The 23,664-nt window shown below is 43.8% G+C and overlaps 1 protein-coding gene across 1 annotated transcript in view; it reads left to right on the plus strand.

Moving 5' to 3' along the window:
• kremen1 (kringle containing transmembrane protein 1) overlaps positions 1-20,518 on the plus strand; it is a 56,412-nt gene extending 35,894 nt beyond the window's left edge. Inside the window, exons 4-9 of the mRNA XM_040154464.1 lie at positions 9,514-9,638; positions 11,327-11,480; positions 12,439-12,771; positions 17,395-17,592; positions 18,231-18,315; positions 19,604-20,518. Of these exons, the coding sequence (XP_040010398.1) occupies positions 9,514-9,638; positions 11,327-11,480; positions 12,439-12,771; positions 17,395-17,592; positions 18,231-18,315; positions 19,604-19,763 (1,055 nt within the window). The 3' untranslated portion in view covers positions 19,764-20,518. The remainder of the gene's footprint in view (positions 1-9,513; positions 9,639-11,326; positions 11,481-12,438; positions 12,772-17,394; positions 17,593-18,230; positions 18,316-19,603) is intronic.
• Positions 20,519-23,664: the final 3,146 nt, after the last annotated feature.

Below are 23,664 nucleotides of genomic sequence, written 5' to 3' on the forward strand. Positions count from 1 at the left end.
TGGTCAATTTTTGGCTCGGAGATGTTACGGTTTGTTCATTGTTTATTCCGAAAGTGGAAAAACAAGTTAAGACGTAGCCAAATTCGTTAAACACAAAAGAAAGATTTAGAACAGACGATCCAGCAAAGCCACAGAAGCTAAGAGGCTTATCATGTGGATCCCCTGGAAAGACCTACATTCATTCGTATGTGTGTGCACCCGCACGCAACCAGTGTCTGAAATTAGCTTTTTGGCCCCAATGCCCCGGGCTTGAAAATTAAAAAAAATTACCTTCCAAAATTATTTTCTACCAACCAAATTAATTATTATAATTCAACCTTCTTCTTTTTAGAGGTATTTTATGTACAGAATTACCACAGTTGCTGTGTGAGTAGGTTTAGAGATTTTTATTGTAGGACCGTCACACTCATACAATGGAAGTACTATTTTCTTGCCACTGGTTTCCTCATGGGGATGAAGTTGCCTTTCGGCTGACATCAGACTCGTTAACCATCTACAGTTTTTTCACCGGCACTTGGAGCCGAGCGAGAGTTAGTCGTGAACGGTTCGTGGCACTGACATCCGTTTGACATGTACCCTTTTACCTACATTAGACCTGTCCTTACCCGGCGAGGAAGCGGGAGGAGCTTCGAGAACGCTCATTGTTATCTTACCCTGACCTCTGACCTCCTTATAGCCCCACCCACACCTGCCCTCAGGGGAAATACCTGCCTGCAGTGCTGCGAGGAAAACTCTCAGAAAGAAACCGGAGAGCAGAGACTATCACAAAAGCAAGCCAGGGGACAGCAGGTAGATTTAATCTCTCAGCCTCTCTCTCGCTCTCTCTCGACATGGCTGGGCTTAAATCAGCGAGGGCCATTAGGGAATTAAAGGTATTGATTACGAGGCGAGCTGGTTGTGTAGAATGTTTGCTAATGACAACAAGTAGATGGCCCTTTTTTAGCGGTGGTCTGAGGAAAGAGGAGATGAATAGCGGGCGAACCAATTTAGCGCTCGGGAATGAGGGCTCACAGCCTGATGTAGATCAGCACGGCTCTGCACAGGGGCAATAAATGTAATTTTATTGTGGGATATTGGTCAACTAGTGTAATTCCAGCTGACGGTGCGTGTGTTTGTCGCGTGTCTCGTGACTGTCCATCCAGCAGTTGTCCAAATATCTCGCACAAAAGTACAAACATCAACCAAGTCAGTGAGTTTCATCCTGTGGGAACCATGAGCATCTCTTCAAAATGTCACAGGGAACCATCCAATGGGTGATGGGTGATTTTTGACCCTTGACCGACATTATAAGGTATCTTAAGAAGTATCCGCAGAGTTTGATGAAATGCGTTTTGGATATTCATGGTCTAAAGAGGATAAATGGTTTTGGTGACCACATGATGAGTGCCACGGGCAGGCCAAAATTTCCACACAAGGCACAAGAGATCTAAACCTCAAAATCAATATCTGTTGGGTAGCCTGCCACGAAAACCTCAGAGGGTAAATCTTTCTGATTTCTGATTTGAGGACTCCATAAATTGTTGTCTTGTGCTACCCTCAAACCAAAATGTCAACTGAATACACAAGATGCAGTCTGTAATTTTCTAATGGACACATTTGCCTCGTAATTTACAGAGCACATTAATGCCAAGCCCCTTTTGACTGCGTCTCTTTCTCAGAACAAAACGTTTCATGTTTAGTTCCAGGACTGATAATCAGAACGGTGTTGTTGGTGTTCTTTACTTTCCTATTGTTGAGGTATAAAGGGCTTTGGCAGCTTCAAAGGGCCAATACTGGTTCCTCTTGTTTCAAACGGTGTCTGGATCAGCGCTTTCTCTCTCACTTTCCATCGTTGTGTCTTGTGGTAACACTGCATCATGTGATGTAATTCTGACAATGATGTATGAATGACGCACTTTTGGCATTGTGTTTAATAATTGCAACTTGCTTTTGAACAATCAAATGAAATTGTTTGTCTCATACCTTGGGATTAATTATATAAATCGCATAACAGAGTTGAATTTGAAAGAAAAAAAATGACAAATGCAATTTTTTTCTGTTTGCACTTTAGGAAAAAACCTAATTTCAAGGTTACATATGTGGAAAAGCAACAGCATTTCAACAACTCAAGCTGCATTGTTAATCGTTTTCTTTTTTTTTTTGCACATTCCTGGGGACTTTACCTCTGTTATTGACATCCAGATAACCAGGACAACCTGTCACAGTGTGAGAAGTCGATCTCTTTGAAAGAGAATAATGATAAATAGAAGTGCACCACCATGCTTATCTAAAGCCTGAGGTGGTCACAAAGTGTCTGCTCTTCTTTTCACCTCCCAGTCGCCCTGATATCAGGTCCCCTGGGACCCCTTGGGGACACAGGCTATTTGGTTTGTCAGTGGAGGCAGAGTGATGCAGAGTGGCAGCCATTTTTCATCTCATCCCCTGCATTGTTCGGCCCCGTCTCTGAGAAGGCAATAATTATTCATTTAAAGCTCCGGCTCTTCCCTCTTCCCTCTAATTAGGTGGTTAGTCACTCTCCCAGGGCCCCGGGCTGGAGCATTGATCTCCTCCATCTCAATCTTGTTGTAACTCTGCCTCCACAAGACAGACACACACACACACACACACACACACACACACACACACACACACACACACACACACACATAGCACAGCAGTGTGTTTTGAACATCCCACCAGCATCTTCAGTCTGTTTGAAAGAAATACTTCTCTCACTCTGTCCAAAGAAAAAGGTCCCTTATTGTCTAACTGTAAACTGTTCCCATTTACAGGCTAGAAAAATTATGATCTCCATAGAAAAGCAAAGCATAAACCCAACAGTAACACATAATAGCAACTCCCACCTCCTTATAAACAATACTGGGTTTCAAGAAACGCTCCTCCTGGGGGAGTTTGTGACATATTTCTCTGTTTCTCTTGTGTTCTCGCAAGCTGTGGTGCAGGCTAATCACAGGCTTGATGAAATGCAGCAGCTTTATTTGTTTATGTATTGAGTATACTGTACTACAAAAGGGGTAATAAATGGGGCCAAGACACAATGAAAGGGAGACAGAGCGAGGAATAAAGGCGGGAAAAAAAAAAATCACATAAACACCGACTGTGATAAGTGTTGTTTCCTTGCTTTGTTGCACTTAGAAATCCCTGGGAAGGCAGTGCATGTTCCAGGAGGTGTGTCTTTGTGAGTATATGCATCAGATTTGAATTGTTAATAGGTTGGTGGGAGGGTTTCCAAGGCTTCAACATACCTGTGTTTTAAATTACTTGCATCAAACCTTTTAGCGCCTGAGGAGTGTGCTTTTAAAATCCTGCCTGTCGTCTTCTGACCTCACGGCTTTTGTCCACGGTGAATGATGCTATCATAAGAGATACTGATCAGAGATGTCTCTAGATGCAATTAACTTTCCTTTTTACTCTTAAGCGGTGTCAAAACCAAATCTCTGAGATGTCAAATTCAATGTAAGAAAATAATCCTTGGAGAAAAAAAAAACGAGTGTCTACAGAAATGTTTCAGGGTTAATGAGGCATGAAAAGAAAAACATTTGAACGTTTATGCATTCACGATGCTGTCAGAAGACGAACCATGTCTTATTAGACAAAATGTAAACAAGAAAGGGAGAGGGAGGTGAAACCTGAACTCCCCGGTGCTGCTCTGCCTCATCAGTTTGAGACGTGGTTTGTATGTAGCGCAGCGAGTCCGTCCTTACATTGTTTTAGTACTTGAAGTTACAGCTGTGACAGAACATCTCACCCAACATTTTCAGGTGTTGCAGTCGGTCTCGTGTTAAGCCTCTCAGCTGCCTGAATGTAGTTCCTACGACATTGGAACTAGCTATTACTTTCACTGCCGATTGATCTGCCGATTTACACTTGATTAATTGTTTTGTTTATAAGATGTCTGAAAATTGGGGTGAGTGGCCGTTAAAATTTCCCAGAGACGAGGCGATCTATTTCGATAGCTTGTTTTATTGGACCAACAGTCAAAAACCCAAAGATATTCAGTTTACTGTCATACATGATGAAGAAAACCATCGAATCCTGACATTTGAGAAGCTAGATCCAGCAGATGTTGGGCCTTTTTTCTTGAAATATTTCTGATACGATTAATCAGTGATCAATCGATTAAATTTTTTTTGTCAATCAAAAGAAACTGAAGTAATTGTTGCCTTTCTATAGGAAATGGATCATCACTTATAAAGAAGAACAAATAAGCAAATATAGCTAAAATGCAAAATAATCTCGTCTACAGAGAAGAAAAAATGTGAGTGAATGTAAAAGTTATCCTGGAATACGGGCATTGATTTCACCATGACTGTGACCATTCATTACAGAGAGCCCACGCCATCACCTACGCAGCGGCGATATCGTTTGTGATCAGTGTGGGCGCTACCACTCGGCCCCTTTGAACTGACCTTTCATATTCCCACGTCCAGGATTCTTCAGATAGTGACTGACAGGCCATTCAGTGTCTCCTCGCCGTGAGAACGGTGCCAACTAAACAAAAGAAACTAAATAAAACTAAAAAAAAAGAATCACCAGACAGGAGTCATTTTCGCCAGCCCTAATAGTGAAGATGAATAGGTGAAGGGAGAGAGGAAGGAACAGAAGTGTTGATGTTTAGAGGCTTCGTGCAGTGCAGCCAGTCTGTACAATGTTTTGATTTTTGTGAAGTGGCTATGAATCAGAAATAATGGTCCCATTTATACAAAACAATAAAAGCAGCAGTTAATAATCATTTTATAGGTTACCGTATTTCAGCTTTTATTTTGGTAAGAGCTTGGCATTATTAGAATAATTTTTTTTTTTATTTTGTTAATACTAGTGGGAATATGATACCTGGATTTTGGTCGCCGTAGCGAAATGACGCCATCCCGACGTTCAGTGTCAACTCTTCGCGTTTGACAGTTTTTTACATCTCGGTGCTACAGACACATTTGAGTTGTTACAAAAAATATTGAGGTTTGATACCCGGCTCTGATTTTGGTGCTTTATTAAATATATTCTCTGTTTTATTGCAGGCTCTTGTATCTATATTTTTCAGTGTCATCATAGCTTCTCTTGGAGATTATAGGATTAGGACGGACTGTGAGAGGAGCTTTTCTGCTGAAATCCTCTAGTGTTTGACAGTGATTATAAAGCAGAGACTTTAGAGGCTCCTTGTTCCTTAAGGCTTCACATTCTCTCTCTGTCTCTCTGCCTTACCTCATCTTTTTAAGTGAAAATATCTGGCACACTGTGGTGGGTGGATGCGAGCAAGCAGGGTCTGGCCGTTAAGAGTAAATCTGCGTTGAAAAAAGAGACACCCGGAGTCCCATTATAAACAACAACGCTTCCTTAATTCTCTCTTGCTCTCTATGCCTGTCCAATTTTTTTTCCCTTGATTTCTTTTGCTCCTCAGCCCCCAGATGTCATAAGAATTTATAACTGTAATTATGTTTTCTTTGATAACGTGTTTGCCCCCCCCAGCTCATCAACCGTACTTGAATGCACTCCCTGCCAAGTGCACTTGCCAAAGTCTGCTCCACATGTTTGATGTTGTTTGTCTTATCCCTGTGTATTGTTCATTTCTCTTTCTCAATGGTGTGTTTTGGGTCGGCGTTGTTGTTGTGTCTGCTGCGTCGGCAGAGGTGTCTCCTGCTCCCTGCTAGACAGGCACCCATATACTTTGTTGTTTTGCCTGCCGCCTCCTGTCTGCATTGCGCAGCGCTGCATTGTGGGAAGGCTAACTAACTGCTCTTTTCCGAGCTAAGGCAGCAGGCTGCCAGGTTGTGATGAGTCTGGCTCTAGCCAAGCCTTGTGGAGCTCTATCTGTCTTTTTTTTTGTTTTTTGTTTTTTTCTCTTTCACTATTTTGAAAACTCCCCCCTCCCACTGCGATCTCCTGAGGTTTTCAGAGGTCTGGTCTGGGCTGACTGGAGCATTTGTGCACCTTGTGTTTCCTTCATTTCTCCCCGCTGGCTCGTTAAAGCCCAAATTCCACCGGCAGCTTTGAAGTGTGTCGAATGTGTTTGTGTGTTTTTTTTCTTTTGTTTTACGTGGAGATATTTGCACTTGTTGCGCCTGCGAAGCAGATGTTTTTACGGAACAATGCTTTGCTCAGGCGTTTTCATGCAAGGAGAATTTTACGCTTTTTTTTTTTTTTTGGGATAAATGCTGTGCATGCAGGGAAGGTGCGTTGCAGAGCCGCCTTCTCTGTCCCCAGCTCCAAACAAACCTCTAACGATCTGGTGCGATACGATCCCACCACCTGCTGCTCTCAGCCAGCGCTTCACAGCCCCTGGGACGAGAGGAGGACAAAGACAGATAAATTGACTGGAGTCTGCAATCTTCTTGTCAAAGCAAAGTGGGGAAAAAAAAAAAAGCACTGCTGCCTTTAATCAGGCTGCTGAGCCCCGCAGTAGCATTTTCTCCTCCGCTTTTCAAAAACTCCATTGAAGTGGTACCTGGCTGCCTTGCTCGGAGGGAGGTTGCTGGTTCCCAACCAGGTGTTTATCTCTCTTCTCTTCTCCGCTCCCCTCTCGCACACTTCCCTGGGATTACTACAGTGTATACGTAGGCGATGGATAAAAAAGAAAACTGCTGTTACAGCACTGTCCTGTCTCACCCTGAAAATATGAAGTACCGAACATTCTTATTACTGTCATGTTTTCCTTCGCCCTGTCATATAATCCAGGCTTTAACTCTGCAGGTGTGCGCTGTGGATTCTTGCTAAATGTTTCGAACAACCAAATTAATCCACTTATACTGCTTAGGCGCGATTGTGGGAACATAGCACATGATTTATTACTGGTCTGAGGGAGTCTGAGGACTTAGTTTTCAGGTGTTGAGTCATCTATCAAACGCGGTTTTCACCGCCGCAGCCAAAAACCCGCCGGTCACTTTGCGGTCGGCAGGCAGGGGTGAAACGCAGGGAGCAGCCCTCTCTCTGCCAGTCTTTTTCACTTCACCCCCCCCCCCCCCCTCCCCGCCTGCTCATTTCCAATCTGTGGTGGACAACAATTTGCGCGGAATCTAAAACATGTCACACTTTTCCCCCAAAAAGCCTTTGTGCCTCACTTTTACATAAACACAGAGAATCTCTACCATCTGTCGTCCAACGCAAAGGAGCTTTCGTGCCAGCCAAATAGTTAACATTGGCAACAGCTGGCATCCCAAACACAGTGCACGTGTGTGGTCTTTATCAAGGTTACTCTAGTTCATAAGGGCAGTTTTGAGTGATGCTCCTCTACAGAGATGTTAAAAATATTCACATTTAGTTGAAAGGTATTGCCTACCTCTTCTTTCTTTTGCAGAATACCAATGTATTCCAAGACTGAAACATGACAGGCTTGTAAAGACGGATGGAGTGTTTTTCAGGTTCTCACTGCCAACCAAGCGGGGGCCAGTTGTTCGCCAGTGGGCCTCGCTGCCGTCAGATGAGCAGGCGGCTTTCGGCATTCAAATGTTTGAGAAAGAAAAGTCACAGGACAACCGAAAAGCTCCCGAGATGTTCAGTTCTAGGACGGTGTTGGTACACAGAGCCAGGGGGACGAACCGCTCCTCGGTCTCTGGGCTTGTTGTGAGACTCTGCGGCGTCCACAAAGCAAGACACTATTGTTGCACACAAAAGGACAGGACATGCTCCTGTGTGATATCTAACTTACGTATATAACTCGAATAAATGTCTTGCTGTCTTTTATTTTTACTTGCTTCTTTGCTAAATTGCATTTGCATTCATATTTGTATGTAGCAAAATAACTCAATACAAACAAGATTAACTCCCCTGTTGTGAGCCTACCCAAAGAAATCCCCTGTTATTTTATTACTGTATGTTCTAGATTCAACTGATGTTACTCCTTTATTTTCCGCGATTCCCATATTGTAGTCTCAGTAGAAAATGAAGCGATCGGATTTGACCTTTGTCTGTAGTGATTTGATTTGCAGTTCCAAAAAAAAATCAGTAATTTTCAATTTACCAGTCTGCAAGAAAATTAGATTGAAAACAGGAAGTATCAGCCATACTGCGAGCTCTGTATTAAAGATGTTTTGTACCTCATTTAATTTGCAGTTCAATTCGGAAAATATTAGATGCTTGATAAAGAACAAGAACATTTCATAATGTCACATGCTTTTAATTTTTGCATCCTCATTGTGTCTAAAAGCAGCATTGACTGCTATTTTGGACACAGTCTTTGCTCTTTTCTTTTCCTGTCTCTTTCTAATTAACTGTTTCTACCCTATGGTTGGATAACACCGATACCAATTAGACTGAAAGGTGGGGGGTGGGTGTTTCTCATATTTGTGGTGGAAATTACTTTCAGATTGTGCTTTTACTTCTGCTCGTCAAATTTGTTTCACCCCAGAACAAGGAAGCGAAACAAGAGTAAGCGCGTTGGAATGGCAATGAAAAACGCTTCGCAAGTGGGATATAGACTGCTGGAGGCTTCGCTGGCACTTCCTGAGCCATTACATTGGATTTAAAAGCTTCGGAGTGTTTCATGTTTCAGTGTTGAATTCGCTGCACTGGGTTTTGAAAGATTTCATGGTGTTGGCTGAATTGTCTTTCTTGTATGTGATCTGGAAAGGTGTCAACATCCCTCTTCCATCTACCGGTATGGTCTGTGATTCCAATCTGTGATTGTTGGCCTATTTGTGTCACACATCCCCAAGTCTCACATTTTAGCGTTCAATCGCTGCTGATGCGACAGGCCGCGACGACAGCCAAAACCAGGCGCGTATAAACAAGTAAAATGAACATTGAAATATGTCGTTGCCGCTTGTATCCCTTTATGTGAGCTCGGCCAACGTCTCAGGTGGCGGTTGCAAACAGAAAAGCACTGCAGCATGGATTTTTCCTCATGCTTAAATATCACTTTTGTGCTCTTTTGGGTTAAGATTGAACTCGCGTTTAAGACCTAAGGTGTTGGACTTGGCCTCCTTCTAGATGTGGCCATTGGTCAAATACCGTTCTCTCACCACACACACACACACACACACACACACACACACACACAAAGTCACACATGTAGAAAACACTACATCCCTAATCTGATGCAACTTGCTCTCAAGTCTGACAGGGTACATTTTCTAGATTCCAGCTCTCTCTCATAATGCTTCAAACATCCCTGTCCCCTTCACCCCTTTTCGCTCCCTTCTCCTCCTCCCCTCTCTTCTTCAGAGGCCAAATTGTTGGCTGCCTTTTGGAAATTCACAGCAATACATTCAAACTCGGAACCGAATATTTGTGGAGTGTGTCACCATAGATTGGTCCTTGGGGGCAGGTCTTTGAGGCAAAACGTTAATCACCAACATGATTGTACAACTTGAACAAATTAGGGGAAGCCATGACACAAAGAAATGCCGCACTCCAACTCCAACACCCACTGGAACTGACTGCTGCAGTGGCTCCAGCGTGAAAGCTGGATGTAACAGTCTAAATGAAAAAAAATCCCCCGTTATATTTGTACAGGAAATGCTAATAGCCATCTGAGGTGTGTAACTAATCACTTTTTTCCACCTTCTTGTTGTCCCCCTTCAGTGCCTGGGAACTTGGGCTGCTTCAAAGACAGCGGCGACCCGCCCACCCTGTCGGGCACCAGCGAAACCTCCAACAAACTCACCATCCAGAACTGTATCAGCTTCTGTAGGAAGCAGAGATACAAGGTAAGGTTTGAAATGAAAGTTACAATGCATGAATTAAAGAGAGAACCTGTAACCCGAGAGATGTTCAGCACTGTATTTTGACTCAGATTAAAGCTGGCAGTTTCTGTAGAAGAAAGCATTCAAAACGTTAAAAACTTAAAGGGAAAAAAGACTGAAATGTAGGCTGCGTGCCCCTCAAATATTCAAATGTCTCCTCTCATTCGATGACAAATGTCCAGTCAATTGCCCATGTCATTTCAGAAATGGACATGAGCTGGCTCTTGCAACAGTTGAGCTTTTATATAAATCATCTGCATTTAGGGGCAATTTCCTAATATAATTATCAACATGATGCCAAGAGCAGTCTATACCCTCTTTATTCAGCCATCAGACGTCCTGTTTGAAAGCAACCAGCGGATGACAAACCGTCACAGCAATCAAGGCTGACAGTTGTGAATGAACGGTTATTAGCCAAGTGGGCACCTCCTCCTCATCGCGTTTTTCCCATCTCTCTATCTGGCATGCCATTGTCCCAGCCGTACACAGTGCCAGGTGTTCATTTTCGGTCTCAGCAGATCCGGTTCAGCTCCGTCTGCGTTGACAGGTACTGACAGCCCCCCCCCCCGTCTCAGATCAGCAGATGTTACAGGATGTGGTTGGCATCATCCGCCTGCCCTTGGACCATCGCTGTCCTTCATTGCGCGTGTGAAACGCCAGTGCTCGGAAGTATGGATCCTGTGTGACTTTTTGACAAAGAGCATGCCTGATGGGTGCAACAGCAATCCACCGACTGTCTGCTCCAGCAGAAGTATTCACATTGGTGTTCTCCTACGTTACTTCATCAGATAGAATAATGCAACAAGGACGTAGCTTGATAGATCTTGGCAAGAGCAGAGGCTCCATAAATTCCTATTCCATGAGAAAAGACGCAGAGTGGGAAATGATGCAGTACCTTCAGTTGTGTGAATTCATTTAGGGCATGAAAATTGGACAATGGTGTCCTTTTGAATGAAGGACAATAGTTCTTTTGAGAACAAGCAGCCAGTGGTGGCGAGGTCAAGACGTGTGAAGGTTTTTGACGTTTCGCATTCCTGCTTCGACGCTTTCAGGAACAGTTTACTAACAGTTTTGATTGGGAAGATGGATAGGCGCTATTTCTGTAAGGTTTATTCTCTACGCCGTGTGTGCAGCTGTGTGTTTGAAAGGAAGCCTCTAATCAGCTGAGAGGTTGTGGTTATCCAGACTCAGATTCCGGCATCTTGTAATCAACAGAGAAAGAGCAATTAGGGCAATTTAGACTCAAGTCACTTTAATTTCAAAGAGAGAAGGAGCTAGATGTAGTCACCTGTTTACTAAGTGTTAACACAATTTCACATAAACCTCATATGAGAAACACAACCTATAAAACTACTTTTATTTGAATGTACTATGTATTTGCAAACTTATTTTATTTTTATGTTGTTTTTAAGTTGTTATGTAAGCATGTATAATTTTAAGGAAAAAAGTAGCCATTTTGGATATTTTTAAAGAAGAGAGCATAGTTAAAATTTTGATGTTCTCTCAGTCCTCAGAGTGAGTCCCTCAGCGTTTTCCTCGCCGGCACCCGTGCCAAATGGATTTATAATGAATAGCACTATGGGAAGCGTTACCCAAAGCTTGTTTTGAATTGCTGATGCAATGATTTGCATACCTCCCTTTGTGTTTTGCAGCTTGCCGGTATGGAGTCAGGATATGCCTGTTTCTGTGGCAACGAGGTGGACCAGCGTGACCATGGCGAGTCGCCTAGCATGGAGTGTAACCACGTTTGCTTCGGCGACCACACCCAGCCCTGCGGTGGGGACGGCTGGGTCATCATCTTCGACAGTGAGTGTTGTCTAGTGTCGCTCTGGGTCTGAGTCTGGGATCTTTTTAGAGTCAGAGATATGAGATCAGGCACTTTTACAAATATATCCGCATCCGTGGTAATAACCCTCTCTGCTCTTAGTGGTTGTGCCTGCAGTTTGTATTAACCCGAGGTGGGAACAGGTCCGTCACTGGCTTCGTCACGTCAACACCTCCCGTCAGAGACATTTTGTTGGATTGGGCTCCATTTCGCCTCCAGAAGACACAGCAGTAAATTTCTTGTCACTGACCTTGTCACTTTCCTCACCCGCAGCTGCAGTCACACCTACAGCATTCCGCACTACTGTACGATAACAGTTAGCTAACGATAACAGTTAGCTTTATAGTTTACAGTCCTTTGCATATTAAATACCCGTTATGGCCGCAAAGCTGCGCTAAACTAAAGCTTTCCGGTTTGAGATTCTCCGACTGGAGTTTGAAAGAACTTTGAAGTAAGTTTTTGCGCTAATCCAACTTTTTCTCTCCCGGTGCCAATTCTGATACCTTCCGTCGAGGTGTTTGCTGATACAGAGCACCGACCTGATACTTCTCACTGCAGCCGGGCAGGCGCTAAAAACCGAGTCTGCGGCCAGCTGTGACCCGAGGAACGCAATAGAGCGCGGAAAAACACTGATCTCTGTGACAACGCTGACAAAGAAACAGTATTTAATGTGGATCGGTCACGCCATGGCTCATACCCAGTTCGCTTGTTAAAGTCAGCGTCAGGGCCGATACCAGCTGGTGTATCGGACTGGTGCATCCCCATACAGTAGCATGAAATCATGTAACATAATGTGTGTTAACACGGTACTCAGGAGACCAAATATAGACCAGTAATCTGTTAATAGACTGAACAATATTTACTATCTGAACAGCTTCTATACTTTGATAGAAAACAGCACTGATCGTTTTCTCCTCTTTTTTGCATTCTTTCTTGCAGCCCGTGTGGGGGCCTGCGGTGGGAACTACAGCTCCCCATCCGGAGTGATCTACTCCCCCGACTTCCCCGACAAGTACGGGGCTGGCCGTGTCTGCTACTGGACCATCCAGGTCCCCGGCTCCTCCGCCATCCTCTTCAACTTCACCTTCTTTGACATTTCCGATCAGACCGACATGGTGGAGCTACTGGACGGCTACACCAACCAGGTGGTGGCACGCTTTGACTGGCGCAGCCCACCACGGGAGCTGGTGAACATCACAGGCGACTTTGTCATACTCTACTTCTACTCAGACCGTACCAACCAGGCCCAGGGATTTGCTCTGCTTTACCAAGGTAGGGGGATCTGCTGGCTTTCGCGGCATTTCTTGTGCGTTGAAAGAAGAGTGGTTTTGTAAAAACTGTCAAAGCCTATGACGGAGCATCACTCAGTCTCTTCTCAGTTCTAGCAATCTGTCTGAACTCCAGAACCCCCTCAGACCCACTAAGAGCCACATTTGCATGATCAGGCCTGTGCTGGGTTGCTTGTGTCCATGATGCAGTTTTGCATAGCAGCCCTGGTTTGGTAGTCCAACGCCTCTTAGCTCTGTAAGGCAGTTGTCACGCCATTGGCAGGCCCTTTTCTCTTTTAATTTGCTTGTCAATGTCTCTCGGCCCTGGGTGATACTGCATATTTAAATAATGTTTTGTTTTTCTGGGAACCCACTCTCTTATCAAGCTGCGGCAGGCTGCTTTGCCTCTCCGGAGTGCGTTTCCTCGGTGAATTGTGCCGCAAGTTTTTATGCCACCTACAAACAAAATACTGCGATACTATGCATCCTGCCGTCCGATACCATGATTTCACTGTAGAGCAGATTTATAGCCGAGGGACTGTACGGACACAGAAAGTTGAAGACCTCACAGCAGATGATTTTATCTCTCCAGACTAATGTGGAAAATGAAGAGCTGTCCTCTGTTGTGTTCATATCAGCTCCTCTCGCAATGCGTCTCTGCGTGAATATTTTGAATGCACTGAAAATGATTTAATAGGTTCATTTCTGGAGACGTGAGCAAAGCACACGCTGATATAATTCAGTGTAGGTGACATTCGAGCCCACAGCCTGCCACAGTGAGAGGGAATCTCTCCCCACTCCTCCCTCTCTCCCTCCATTTCTCATCCTGTGTCATTTTTCTCGCCCGGTGGTGTTACAGTAAAAACAATCTCAGAAGGTCCATATCCTCTGACCCCCGGACTGGCACGATCCCCTCTGCTCACGTCTCGGTTCTTGTTTAGCGTGAGGGATCATGTAGCCAAGAAATGGAACCTGTGAGAAAAGGTCACCTCCTGAAGTAACAGGTTTTGGATACAGAGAGATGGAGAGAAAACTCCATAGCTGAGGTGCAGAGAGAAAGGCAGACACGGAAAGAGAGACAACATTTAGTCTGAAATACAGCTAATATCTCCCTCGGTACCAAAACGGTAATTGCAGAGTGAGCGCCCTCCAATGACGACGGCAGAGCGTTTTCAGCTGAGCTGGCGGTTGAAGCTTGGTATTTTGTTTGCAAATGGGGAACATGTGGGAAGTGAAGTTGAGCTATTATGTGAAAAGACACATCCAACCACCATTCATGGAAGAGTGGAACGGGCCTGGATCGAATAGTATTTGGAAGTAGTTCTGGGTTTTTGATTTAAACGGGGGTGGGTGGGGGGGGCAAGATGGCTGGGGTTTACCTTTCTGTTTATGAGTGTAGGACGTCACAAAGCATCTTATCTCACCACTAGGAGTCCTCCTAAAGGGCGCTGAAAGTTCCTAACTAAGAGTCTCCTCTTAAGACCTGTTCACAAAGCTGCTGAGAGCAACTTGTAGTGAGGAACTGAGGCAACTCCTACTAGATATATACTGTAGATAGTTAGACAAAGTAAAACACTGATACGTCCAGTAGATCCTATCGGGCTTCGAACGGCACAGCATGTTGAAAGTGATGTTTTTTGGACAAATCTTCATCCTCCGATGGGGTCATTCCACAAACACTGCCGTTTTTTCCGGGGAAATCCAGCGATGGCCATAAAAACAGCGTTTATTTATTCATTTATTGCATTATTATGTTGTTGAACCAATTAATTGGGATCTGAATAACATAGTTATGGTTTGTCAAATAACTCTGACAAATGACCGAGATATTCTAAGTTCATCAAGTCCTTTCGACCGTATCTGACTACTCTCAGATTTTGGCGCTAGTTTTTGTGCCGAAAGGCTTCTAGTGAACAAGTCTTTTTAGACAAAAAAACACGGGCGGCTTAAAGCCAACAGAGTCATGCACCTTATTTTTAGGAGTCTAAACCAATTCCTCCAATTAGGAGCTACATTTAGCCTTAGAGTCTTTTGTGAATTTAGCCCGAAGCCTAGAATTATAATCATATTGATTTGGGATCACGGATATGTTAATTATTTCTTCTTCCAACCCACGTGAAGCAACTGAAGGAGACATACGTGTCAACATCTCTATTCCTCGTGCGACGTGTTTGAGGAAAACAAGAAGACCAGGATCTCTCACTTGCAGATGACTACAGTCACAGGTTGCTGATATTTCTGAGACCAGACCTTGATTTAGATGCAAAAAAGACTCTGAAAGACTCAAGTGTGACCCAGAAATATCAGTGTGAGACAATCCACACTTGGTTTCTCGCAAGCAGCATTTCAGAAGAAGGAGAAGAAAATTCTCAAAATCACACAGTGATTTTAAATGAATCACATCTATGTTTAGGGGAAGTAAATGAAAGGCAGAGGAGATCTTATTTAGGATATTGCTTTCCTCTGGGAACACATAAATGAGTTGAAATAGTCCACGCTCTCTGGCACTGTTGTTTTACGAAGCAAACTCTGCCCATCTGGTGCTGTAAGCAGGTTAAAACAAACAGAATTTATTGCAAACACTTTTTGAATTATGTCTGGAGCGGACTGAAAAGCTTTCAGCACCGCAAGTTTACAGCAGATTTTAGTGTTTTTGCAGAGAAAATCTGTTTCTTAACAAATACAGTTAGTATTAAATGGTCACTTGTGACTCTGCTGTATATACTTTCGACAGCATGATCAACATGACCTATCTTATGACTGTGTGCTTACTGCAACTGCCCTGTTTACCCACAGGACATGATTAATGGGGCATTAAGTGATTTATGTCCAGAACTTGTAGAAATTACAACAACATGGCTCTGGCGCAGCTTTTCCTCTTCTGTGTCTCTGGCACAGAATGCACCACACAGCACTCCTCTCCCCGTGAGCTACGAAAGACTATTATACAGACAAATAGTCAGACTTTGAAGAGGAGATATGTCACATTGCAGAGAACTGCAGTATTCTAATAAGGGCTGGGCAATATGGCAGAAGGAAGTAATATTAGCACTATTAATAAGATGATGAAAAGTCTAACTTTACTGCTAAGGATGAGAAATTAGTTATACATTGAAAGATGAACGAAATGAATGATATGTTTGCTTGAACGGTGAAAATAGCAGTTGGTGTCCCTCTCCTGTCCTCTCTAAACTTACTTCCACCCTTTTCCTGCAGTTGTAAGCTGCACTGCTCATGGATAATCATATGTAAATGAGGTAGCGCTACTGGGAATGCACCAATCCAATACTGATATCAGCTATTGGTCCGATACTGGCTCAAATAGCTGGATCGGCTGTCAGTGACAATGGGGCCGATCTACGGGGCTGATCTGTGGGGCCAATCCATTCAATTCAATTCTATGTTTATCTTGCGATTTCATTTTTACATTTTGTTCTCATTTAACACAGTTGCATTGGTTTATACTGGAATTTGAATTCATGAAACAGTTTGTTGCTAAATTATTAGGTTTACACTTGAATTGTAATTCCTGTTAATTTTGAAGATTTTGTTTTACCAAGTTGCTGGTGCATGATTATTTATTGTTTTAATAATAAATAACAATTTAGTAAATTTATATATATATATATATATATGTATGTGTGTGTATATTTGTGTGTGTGTATATATGTATATATATAGTATATAAAGTCCCATTTATCAGCAACACAAAGACTTGCTGATATTGGTGGATGTGATGATGTTGGCAACAGTGTTGTTGTTTATTTTGTCGTTACTCACAAATTAAGAATTTAAGTATCAAAATAATACTTTTCAAATATCAGTATGTACAACGTCGTCAAAATAACATAGAAAACGACCCAACTGACGGTCGGTGAACTGTTTTTCTACTGTCACGCGTTACATCAGAAAGATGTAACCCATGTGTAAAATAATACTGAGAGTCCACAGGGATGCTATGCTTTGCAGGTGTTTGGTCATACATCAAAGTACCTGCTCTGATGATGGCGCTAGATGAAAAGTCACGGCGTCACCAAATTGATTACAACTCATCCTAAGAGTTGCATAAATGTGGAGTATTAGATATAGAGTATGTAGAGTGCCAAATTTCATGGAAATCCATCCATTATTTGTTGAGCTATTTCAACTTGGACTGACTAACAGGCCGACATCGCCATGACTAGCATGACCGTAACATGGAGTTATTGTCTCACCCAGCATTAATCCTACAACTGTTTTACTGCCGTAATGGTATTAAACTTAATAATATCCATATTTTTGGCTCGAGAAAATGCTTTTTACCATTGACGTTGAAATATCTTCTGGTTGCTCAAGCATAGTATCATCAATTGCTGAGCCGTTGAAAAAGCCAGTACACTGAATGTGTGAGTTTTTGGAAATGCCAGTGGCTGGAGATAATTTTGCCTCAACACAACGTAATGCGCGGGTCACTAGCACTGATCAGTAACAAAGGTCTGTTTGTGCTTCAGGGCGGTGAACTTCTTGGTTTAAAAGTCCAGTAGACTGTGATCGAATCTAATGTCTAACAAACAACTGGCATAAGAAACATCGTTCAGCATTCACTCTTTGAACCTGTGTACATGAGTCCTTTTCCTTGTTTCCCCAGCGCTGAGAAGCCAAGACACCAGAACAATGGAGGCCGAAGGAGATGACGAGGAAGAAGGAGAGGACGTCTCCAGCACGACGGGGCCCCAGCTGGTCGGCGGCGTCACCGAGAGATCCAACAGCACCTCCAACGGACGTTCCTCCCAGATCCTTTACGTGATCACGTCCAGCCCCGGTAAACCGGAGCACAACATGCCAGGTCAGTGGGCTGGACGCGGCGAGACCACCGGCCACAGCACTAGTATGTCAACACCCACGATACACTGCACCTACTGCACCTCTCTCTGCCTCTGCTGGGATGTTGTGGGATTTTTCTTGACTAGAGCTCCCAGTCAGCATGACCTGGTTTCTCTGAAAGTATTAAAATCATCTTAGTCTGTTGAGATGCGTCTGGGAGCTCTGGCTCAGAGCGACTTCCTGTGATCACACATAGAAGTAACGCCATGTGACGCTCTTGTTTTTTTCCTGTCAGTGACTCATTAGTGAAGTTACTCTAGGTCTCCCTGCTGATGACAATCAGGCCCCTTGTCAAAGCTACACTGGGTGGACTGATGTGTTCCGCTCTTTTTTTATTTCCTTCAAACATTATTCTTTCCAAACTCCGAGCGATCTGTCTCAAAGGGCTATCTGATGTATTTCCCAGCCAGAGGAGAACAGATGTGCACTGATAATGCATCACCATTTCTTGACAATTTGCTGGCTGAACACTGTTAGCAGGTGTGCCAGCAGTGCTCGAATAATTATTTGCCTGCTAATCCGTTCAGTCTGCTCCAGTTTGCTTTCATTACGGCGAGACGATGTCTGATGTCTTGTCACTGTGTTGCTCCCTCTCTGCAGTGTGGACCATCTACGCTCTGGCTGCTCTCCTCATACTGACTGTCATAGCCATGGTGGCAAAGCTGCTGCTGCATATCACAGTCAAGTAAGTATGAGAAAGTCGGAGGTGTGCGCACGCTCGGCTTGAGCATCGGATGCCAAAGCGCCCGTCTGCAGTATTTCGTGTCATTCGTTTCATACTGAAAAAAGATGAAGGAACAGGAAGACATTCGCATTCAGTTTAAAGTCCCTCTGTGTAGGATTTTTGTGCGATTATAGCATCTTGCAAATTCTTCTGATGCCAGAACTTTTTTTGTTTTGTGGAAAAAAAAAAAAAAAGAGACAGTCCCAGTGCAAATCAGTTCAGTCTCTGTGTTGCTTTCAGCTCGTTAAAGATGAACTGCAGTCAGTTTACTAATCCTGCATGCACTGCCAACTAGTGGTCACAACGTGCAGTTTCCACTCCCTGGCCTTCTTTTTCCTCCTTACAAAATCTAATAAGGAGCTACTCTTTAATGATTGGCATGTGTTCTTGTCAGCCACAAGTCTCTTTTTTGATACAATTGAAATGAATTGAATTTGCCAGAGCCAGATATTTTCCGATCCTACACACAGGGGAAAATTCAGCGATCCCTGCACAGCGGTAAATTTGAGCTGGTTGGTGCTGGTTGGGCAATGCGTTCAGGCAATGTGAAAGAATCAGAATAAAAGAAAAGGCTCGCCACACGCCAAAACCCGTCCACGGGCCAACTCAAAACACGTTATTTGTTTAAACGTTTTAACATTCGCCAAGTAAAAACTTTAAAAAAAGTTTATAAATCTTTTTTTTTTTTTTTATCTTTCCATTTTCCTCCTGCCGCTCTTCTGCAATTCGAAAAGCTTCCACTTGCAGAAAATGTCTAAAAAAAGAAGTTTTAAGTTGGTCCAAAGCCACGTTTTCAGTGCCCTGCTAGCCCTTTCTCTATTTTTGATCCCTAAACATACCATAGGTCCTTTAACTGTTTTAGCCAAATGGGGGGGAAAAAAAAAAAAAATCAATTGAGACTAAGAATTTATACGTTGGCCATCAGTAGTGGTAGTTTCAGTGTGATTAATGTCACTTCCAGCGGAAGGTAATGAAGCCTGTGAAAGCATCCTATACGACCCACCGTACAGTTATTAATTGCCATTGCCATTCATTTGTGTTAATAATGAGCCAGGCATGGCGTGAGTGCAGCATGAGGAATAAGATTTAGAGGGCAATGTGACACCACTTGTGAATCATCTTCTTTCTTTAACCCCTTGCCATTATCCTCTTTCCTAACTCCTCTGTCCCCCCCTCTCTAATACTCTACCATTGTCTCTCAACCTCTTCTCTGTCTCCGTCTCTCTCCTCCCTACTTTTTCCGTCGCAGGTCCCCCAACATCCCGACAGTCAGCGGCTCGGACAGCTGCAGCCAGAGCACGGCGTCCTCTGAGCCCTGGATCATCCTGTACCGGCCCACCACCATCTCCCTCTTCAAGAAGAAGCTAAAGAATCACCACGGCGACCTCAGCCCCCTGGTGGGCAACTAGCGCCGCTGGTGCGCTCCAAACTCTAAACCAAATGCTACCGCCACCCACAACTATTCCGTACAAGGGCAATCGGATGCCAGGCCCTCAGACAATGAAACTCTATGAGGCGCTACGCTAACAAGCCAACAACTGAGTAGCTAATGACAACTGACTGAGTGACTGCTACTAAATGGCCCATGGGCCCGAGTGGCTGGGCCCTCCCATCCTGCTCAGCACCAAACAGGATGGGGACAGGCAGGGCTGTCAGCGACCACAGCGTCGGAGAGGAGGGCAGAGGACTGGACGGAGGAAAATCTTGCCGCTCCGACAAAGACACAAGGACGCTCTTAACATGCGGGACGTTTCCTCCTGTTCAGCGAGGCTCCGCTTCAGTCACCCACAGATGTCCCTAACAGTCAGCACACCTCCAAACACCCCTCCAGACTGCAGGATCGCCAGTGGAAACACAACACGGCCCGGTGCCGATAAAAAAAAACAAAAAAAAAAAACGGCGAACTTCCATGTCTGTGTTCGCTTTAGGAAACAGGGAGGGTTTTTCCCCTTCCTGCTGCTTCAGAGTCAGCAATCGAATCTTCATCAGTGTCAAGGAGAGGTTGAAGACATGGAGTCTTTGATACACATACACACACACATGCTGTAACACTTAACAGCTTAACAGTTTTATATAACTCTTCTAACTGCCTCATATGCACACTTGCAGCCAAAAACCAGAATCCTCCCAAACAAAGAGTTGTGTATTTATTTTTCTTTTTGATTCTGTGTGCAAATTGCTAATGTTTTTTTGTTTTGTTTTGTTTTTTTTTTTTTTTTTTTTTTTTAATGTGTTTTACGTGAAAATCAGCTTTCTGAGGAGAGGGAAAGAGGACATGGCAACGTCACGCAGAAGGTAGAAATCGCAGCACTTTGGGGATGAATCACTCGCCGGCGTAAAATGGAAAGATCAGAGAGAAAGAGAGCACGCTTGCCCACTCGTTCACTCAGTGCTCATGTGGATTCGGGTGGAGAGAAGAAGTTTGTGTGTGTGTGTGTGTGTGTGTTTGGTGGGGGGGGATGGGGGGGCTGGGTGGCACAGCAGTTTGCAGACAAACTGCCATTTAGGGAGGCTTGGGAAGATCTGAGGGCTTTTTCTGCTCGGTTGTGGGTGGGAGTCTTTCCGGTTTGATGGTGTTCAAGTGCCTTAAGGATCTCCTTTTCCCTTGTCTCAGATTCCTCACATCTGTTTCTTTCACAAAGAGGAGTGGGTTCCTTCACAAGAGTCTGCACTTCTTTCAAATCAGCCTGGATGTGAAGAGTCTCGTTCCAAAACAGGATATTCCACCACTTAAATGTTAGGTAAAAAAATAATGCCAAATCTTGTACAGCGATTTAAAGCATTAAATCTTAGTCTTTTTAACCACAGTACGCTCAGCTCCCCAGACGGGATCAGACTCCCCAGACCAAAATGAGCATATAACCTTTTGGAATAGAGCTCTTCATGTAGTAACAGACAAGGCTTTAAATGAAAATGTTTGTTTCTCATTTCTGTCTATGCTCTTAAGTGTAGTCTTGGACATTTACTGAACATATTGTTCACATTAAGTTGTCTTTTGATTACAGGGGGGATGAATATTGTTGTACATTATGTAATTGAGTGTGGGAATGACGATATTTATGTCCGCTCTTTCATTTTGTGTCTAGGCAAAGCATTTGAGAGACCCGTCAAAGTACTTTTTCGTACCCGCTCCTCAACTTATCTCAAAAGTGGGATGCATTCTCTCTCTCCTTAGACAGCGGCGAATTGCCCAAAATCACAAGACGCTGCAGACCCCCAAGCTTTTAAACGTCACCTTGATTTCAGGCCAAAAGGTTGAGCGCAAACAATACACCCCGACAGAAAAAATGACCAAAAGCACTCTCTGGTACTACGCACACGCTTGACAGCGGGGTTGCATCTGTGACGGCTTTCTGTGCATCCCAGTGACATTTCAACTACTTGCGAAAGGTCAAAGTCTACGAGTGCGCCATTGTCATAGTGATTGGCCTTTCTTGTCGTGGGACAAGCGTTGGGCGTCTGCAGATGGTCTCCCCAAAAATCTTCTAGTCCCGGTCCCAGGATAAGTACAGAAGAGGTCCGAACATCAATGCACTTAAATGTTCCTCCACTCACCAGAGGAAACAGTACTTATTTGCTTCTGCATTCGGTTTCAGTGAAAAGCAAAATACTGAAATGTACTTTGTGCACCAACCTGAGCACTTCAGACAAAGGGTGTTTATTTTACGCACACACTACAGCATCACAGTGGCACTCAAGTCAAAAGATTTGGAATTTTCGAGAACCAGACAGAATTTGAAGCGCTTGAAAAAGATGGAGAACCTCTCTGTCCCAATCAGTAGTTTGTAAAAATGGGACCGTGCTATATTCTGCCTGTCTGCTCAACTGTAACTCATGTTAATTATTGCAAGACAAGAGCACATGCCCCCGGGTCTGTGATGTTCAGAGCAGACCATGCGTAGAGAGAGCGAGAAAAGCGAGCGCGGATGTGAGAGCGATGGGGAATTAATGTGCGTTCAAATCAAACACAAGCTAACGAAATCTGACAGTTAAAATCTAACAGGGGCATATTTGTTTGAATAGCCTGGTGAATTATGCAAACTCCCATTTTCTGTCCCATCTTCCAGTCAATCGGAAAATTCCACGCTATCTTCTGAGCGGTGGAAACAGTCTTCACCCAGACTGTAGTTGATGTGAATGTCCTGTAGTGCTCGATGACGTGAAAACATTCCCCAGGAGCCCTCTGGGAAATGATCGGGAGGGGCCAAAACATTGTCTTCATGAAATTGTAAATAGCAAAATAGTGAAATTTTTAATTTATACAGTAAATTATTGTTATTTTGTATGTGAATGGGATATAATCTATCTTTTGTATAAGTGAAGTACCTTTGTAGTTTTATTTAATGTGTCCTGGTTGCAAAATAAACACTGTATGCATGTTTCTTAAGCCTGTGTCGTGCTTGTTCTTTTGTTTCGCTCTGTCCTTTATTGAAATAGTATTAAATACCCGGGTTGCTGAGAAGCATTTGGGCCACAAATAGCAGCTCACACTAATCCCATTCACTATTTCCATTCGAATCCTTTTTTTTTGTGTGCTTTGTGTTGTGCAAATCAAAAGGTGCACAGTCAATTTCTCAAATCAGTCAGGCTTAAATAGATTCAGGCCTCAGTGTTTAGATGGTGGGACGTCTGCACCCCGAACCCCCTTCTCCTTTTTTTTTTTTTTTTTTTCTGTGAAGCTAAATGCTTATCAGATATGTGAAAATGACTCCCAGACTGTTTTGGAGATGCACACACTCACACACACACACACACGGGAGGGAGGATTTGGAGTGCCATGTGTAACCCATTGGCTCCCCTCCGGGATGAGGTCAAGCATGCAACCTGCAGATTTGAGAGGGAACAGCAGGAGTCCAGCTTTACGACTGGAACACCATGAAAAAAAAACACAAAAAAACAAACATGGAAGGATGTGTCATAAGCTGGAACACTCGGCATGTTTGCAATGATGACTTCTTAATTCAGAAAAGGTGTTTCGTTTGTCAAGTTCTCGCACTGAAAAAAACTGTTTAAGGGCTGGTTTCCATTCTTGGCAGCGATCTGCTGCTAAGAAACACTGCAATTCCACGGAGAGGCACAAATGATCCTCGAGAATGTTTCCAAGTGCTTCCAAACGGGCTCCCATGGAAATGCCTTCAGAATAACGAGGACTGACAATTGGTCAGAGACGCTGACCCGAAACCGTCTAGGTTTTCCTGAAAAAATGCCTCGGCTGTAAGGCTCCCGGAAAAAAAAAAAAAACCCAGATCGAGTTGCCTGCGAGCCTCGTACGCTTCTGACTGAGCCGCCAAAAAGTTCACTTGACTGCGG

This window comes from Xiphias gladius, chromosome 19 (assembly GCF_016859285.1).
Source record: "Xiphias gladius isolate SHS-SW01 ecotype Sanya breed wild chromosome 19, ASM1685928v1, whole genome shotgun sequence".
NCBI lineage: Eukaryota > Metazoa > Chordata > Actinopteri > Istiophoriformes > Xiphiidae > Xiphias > Xiphias gladius.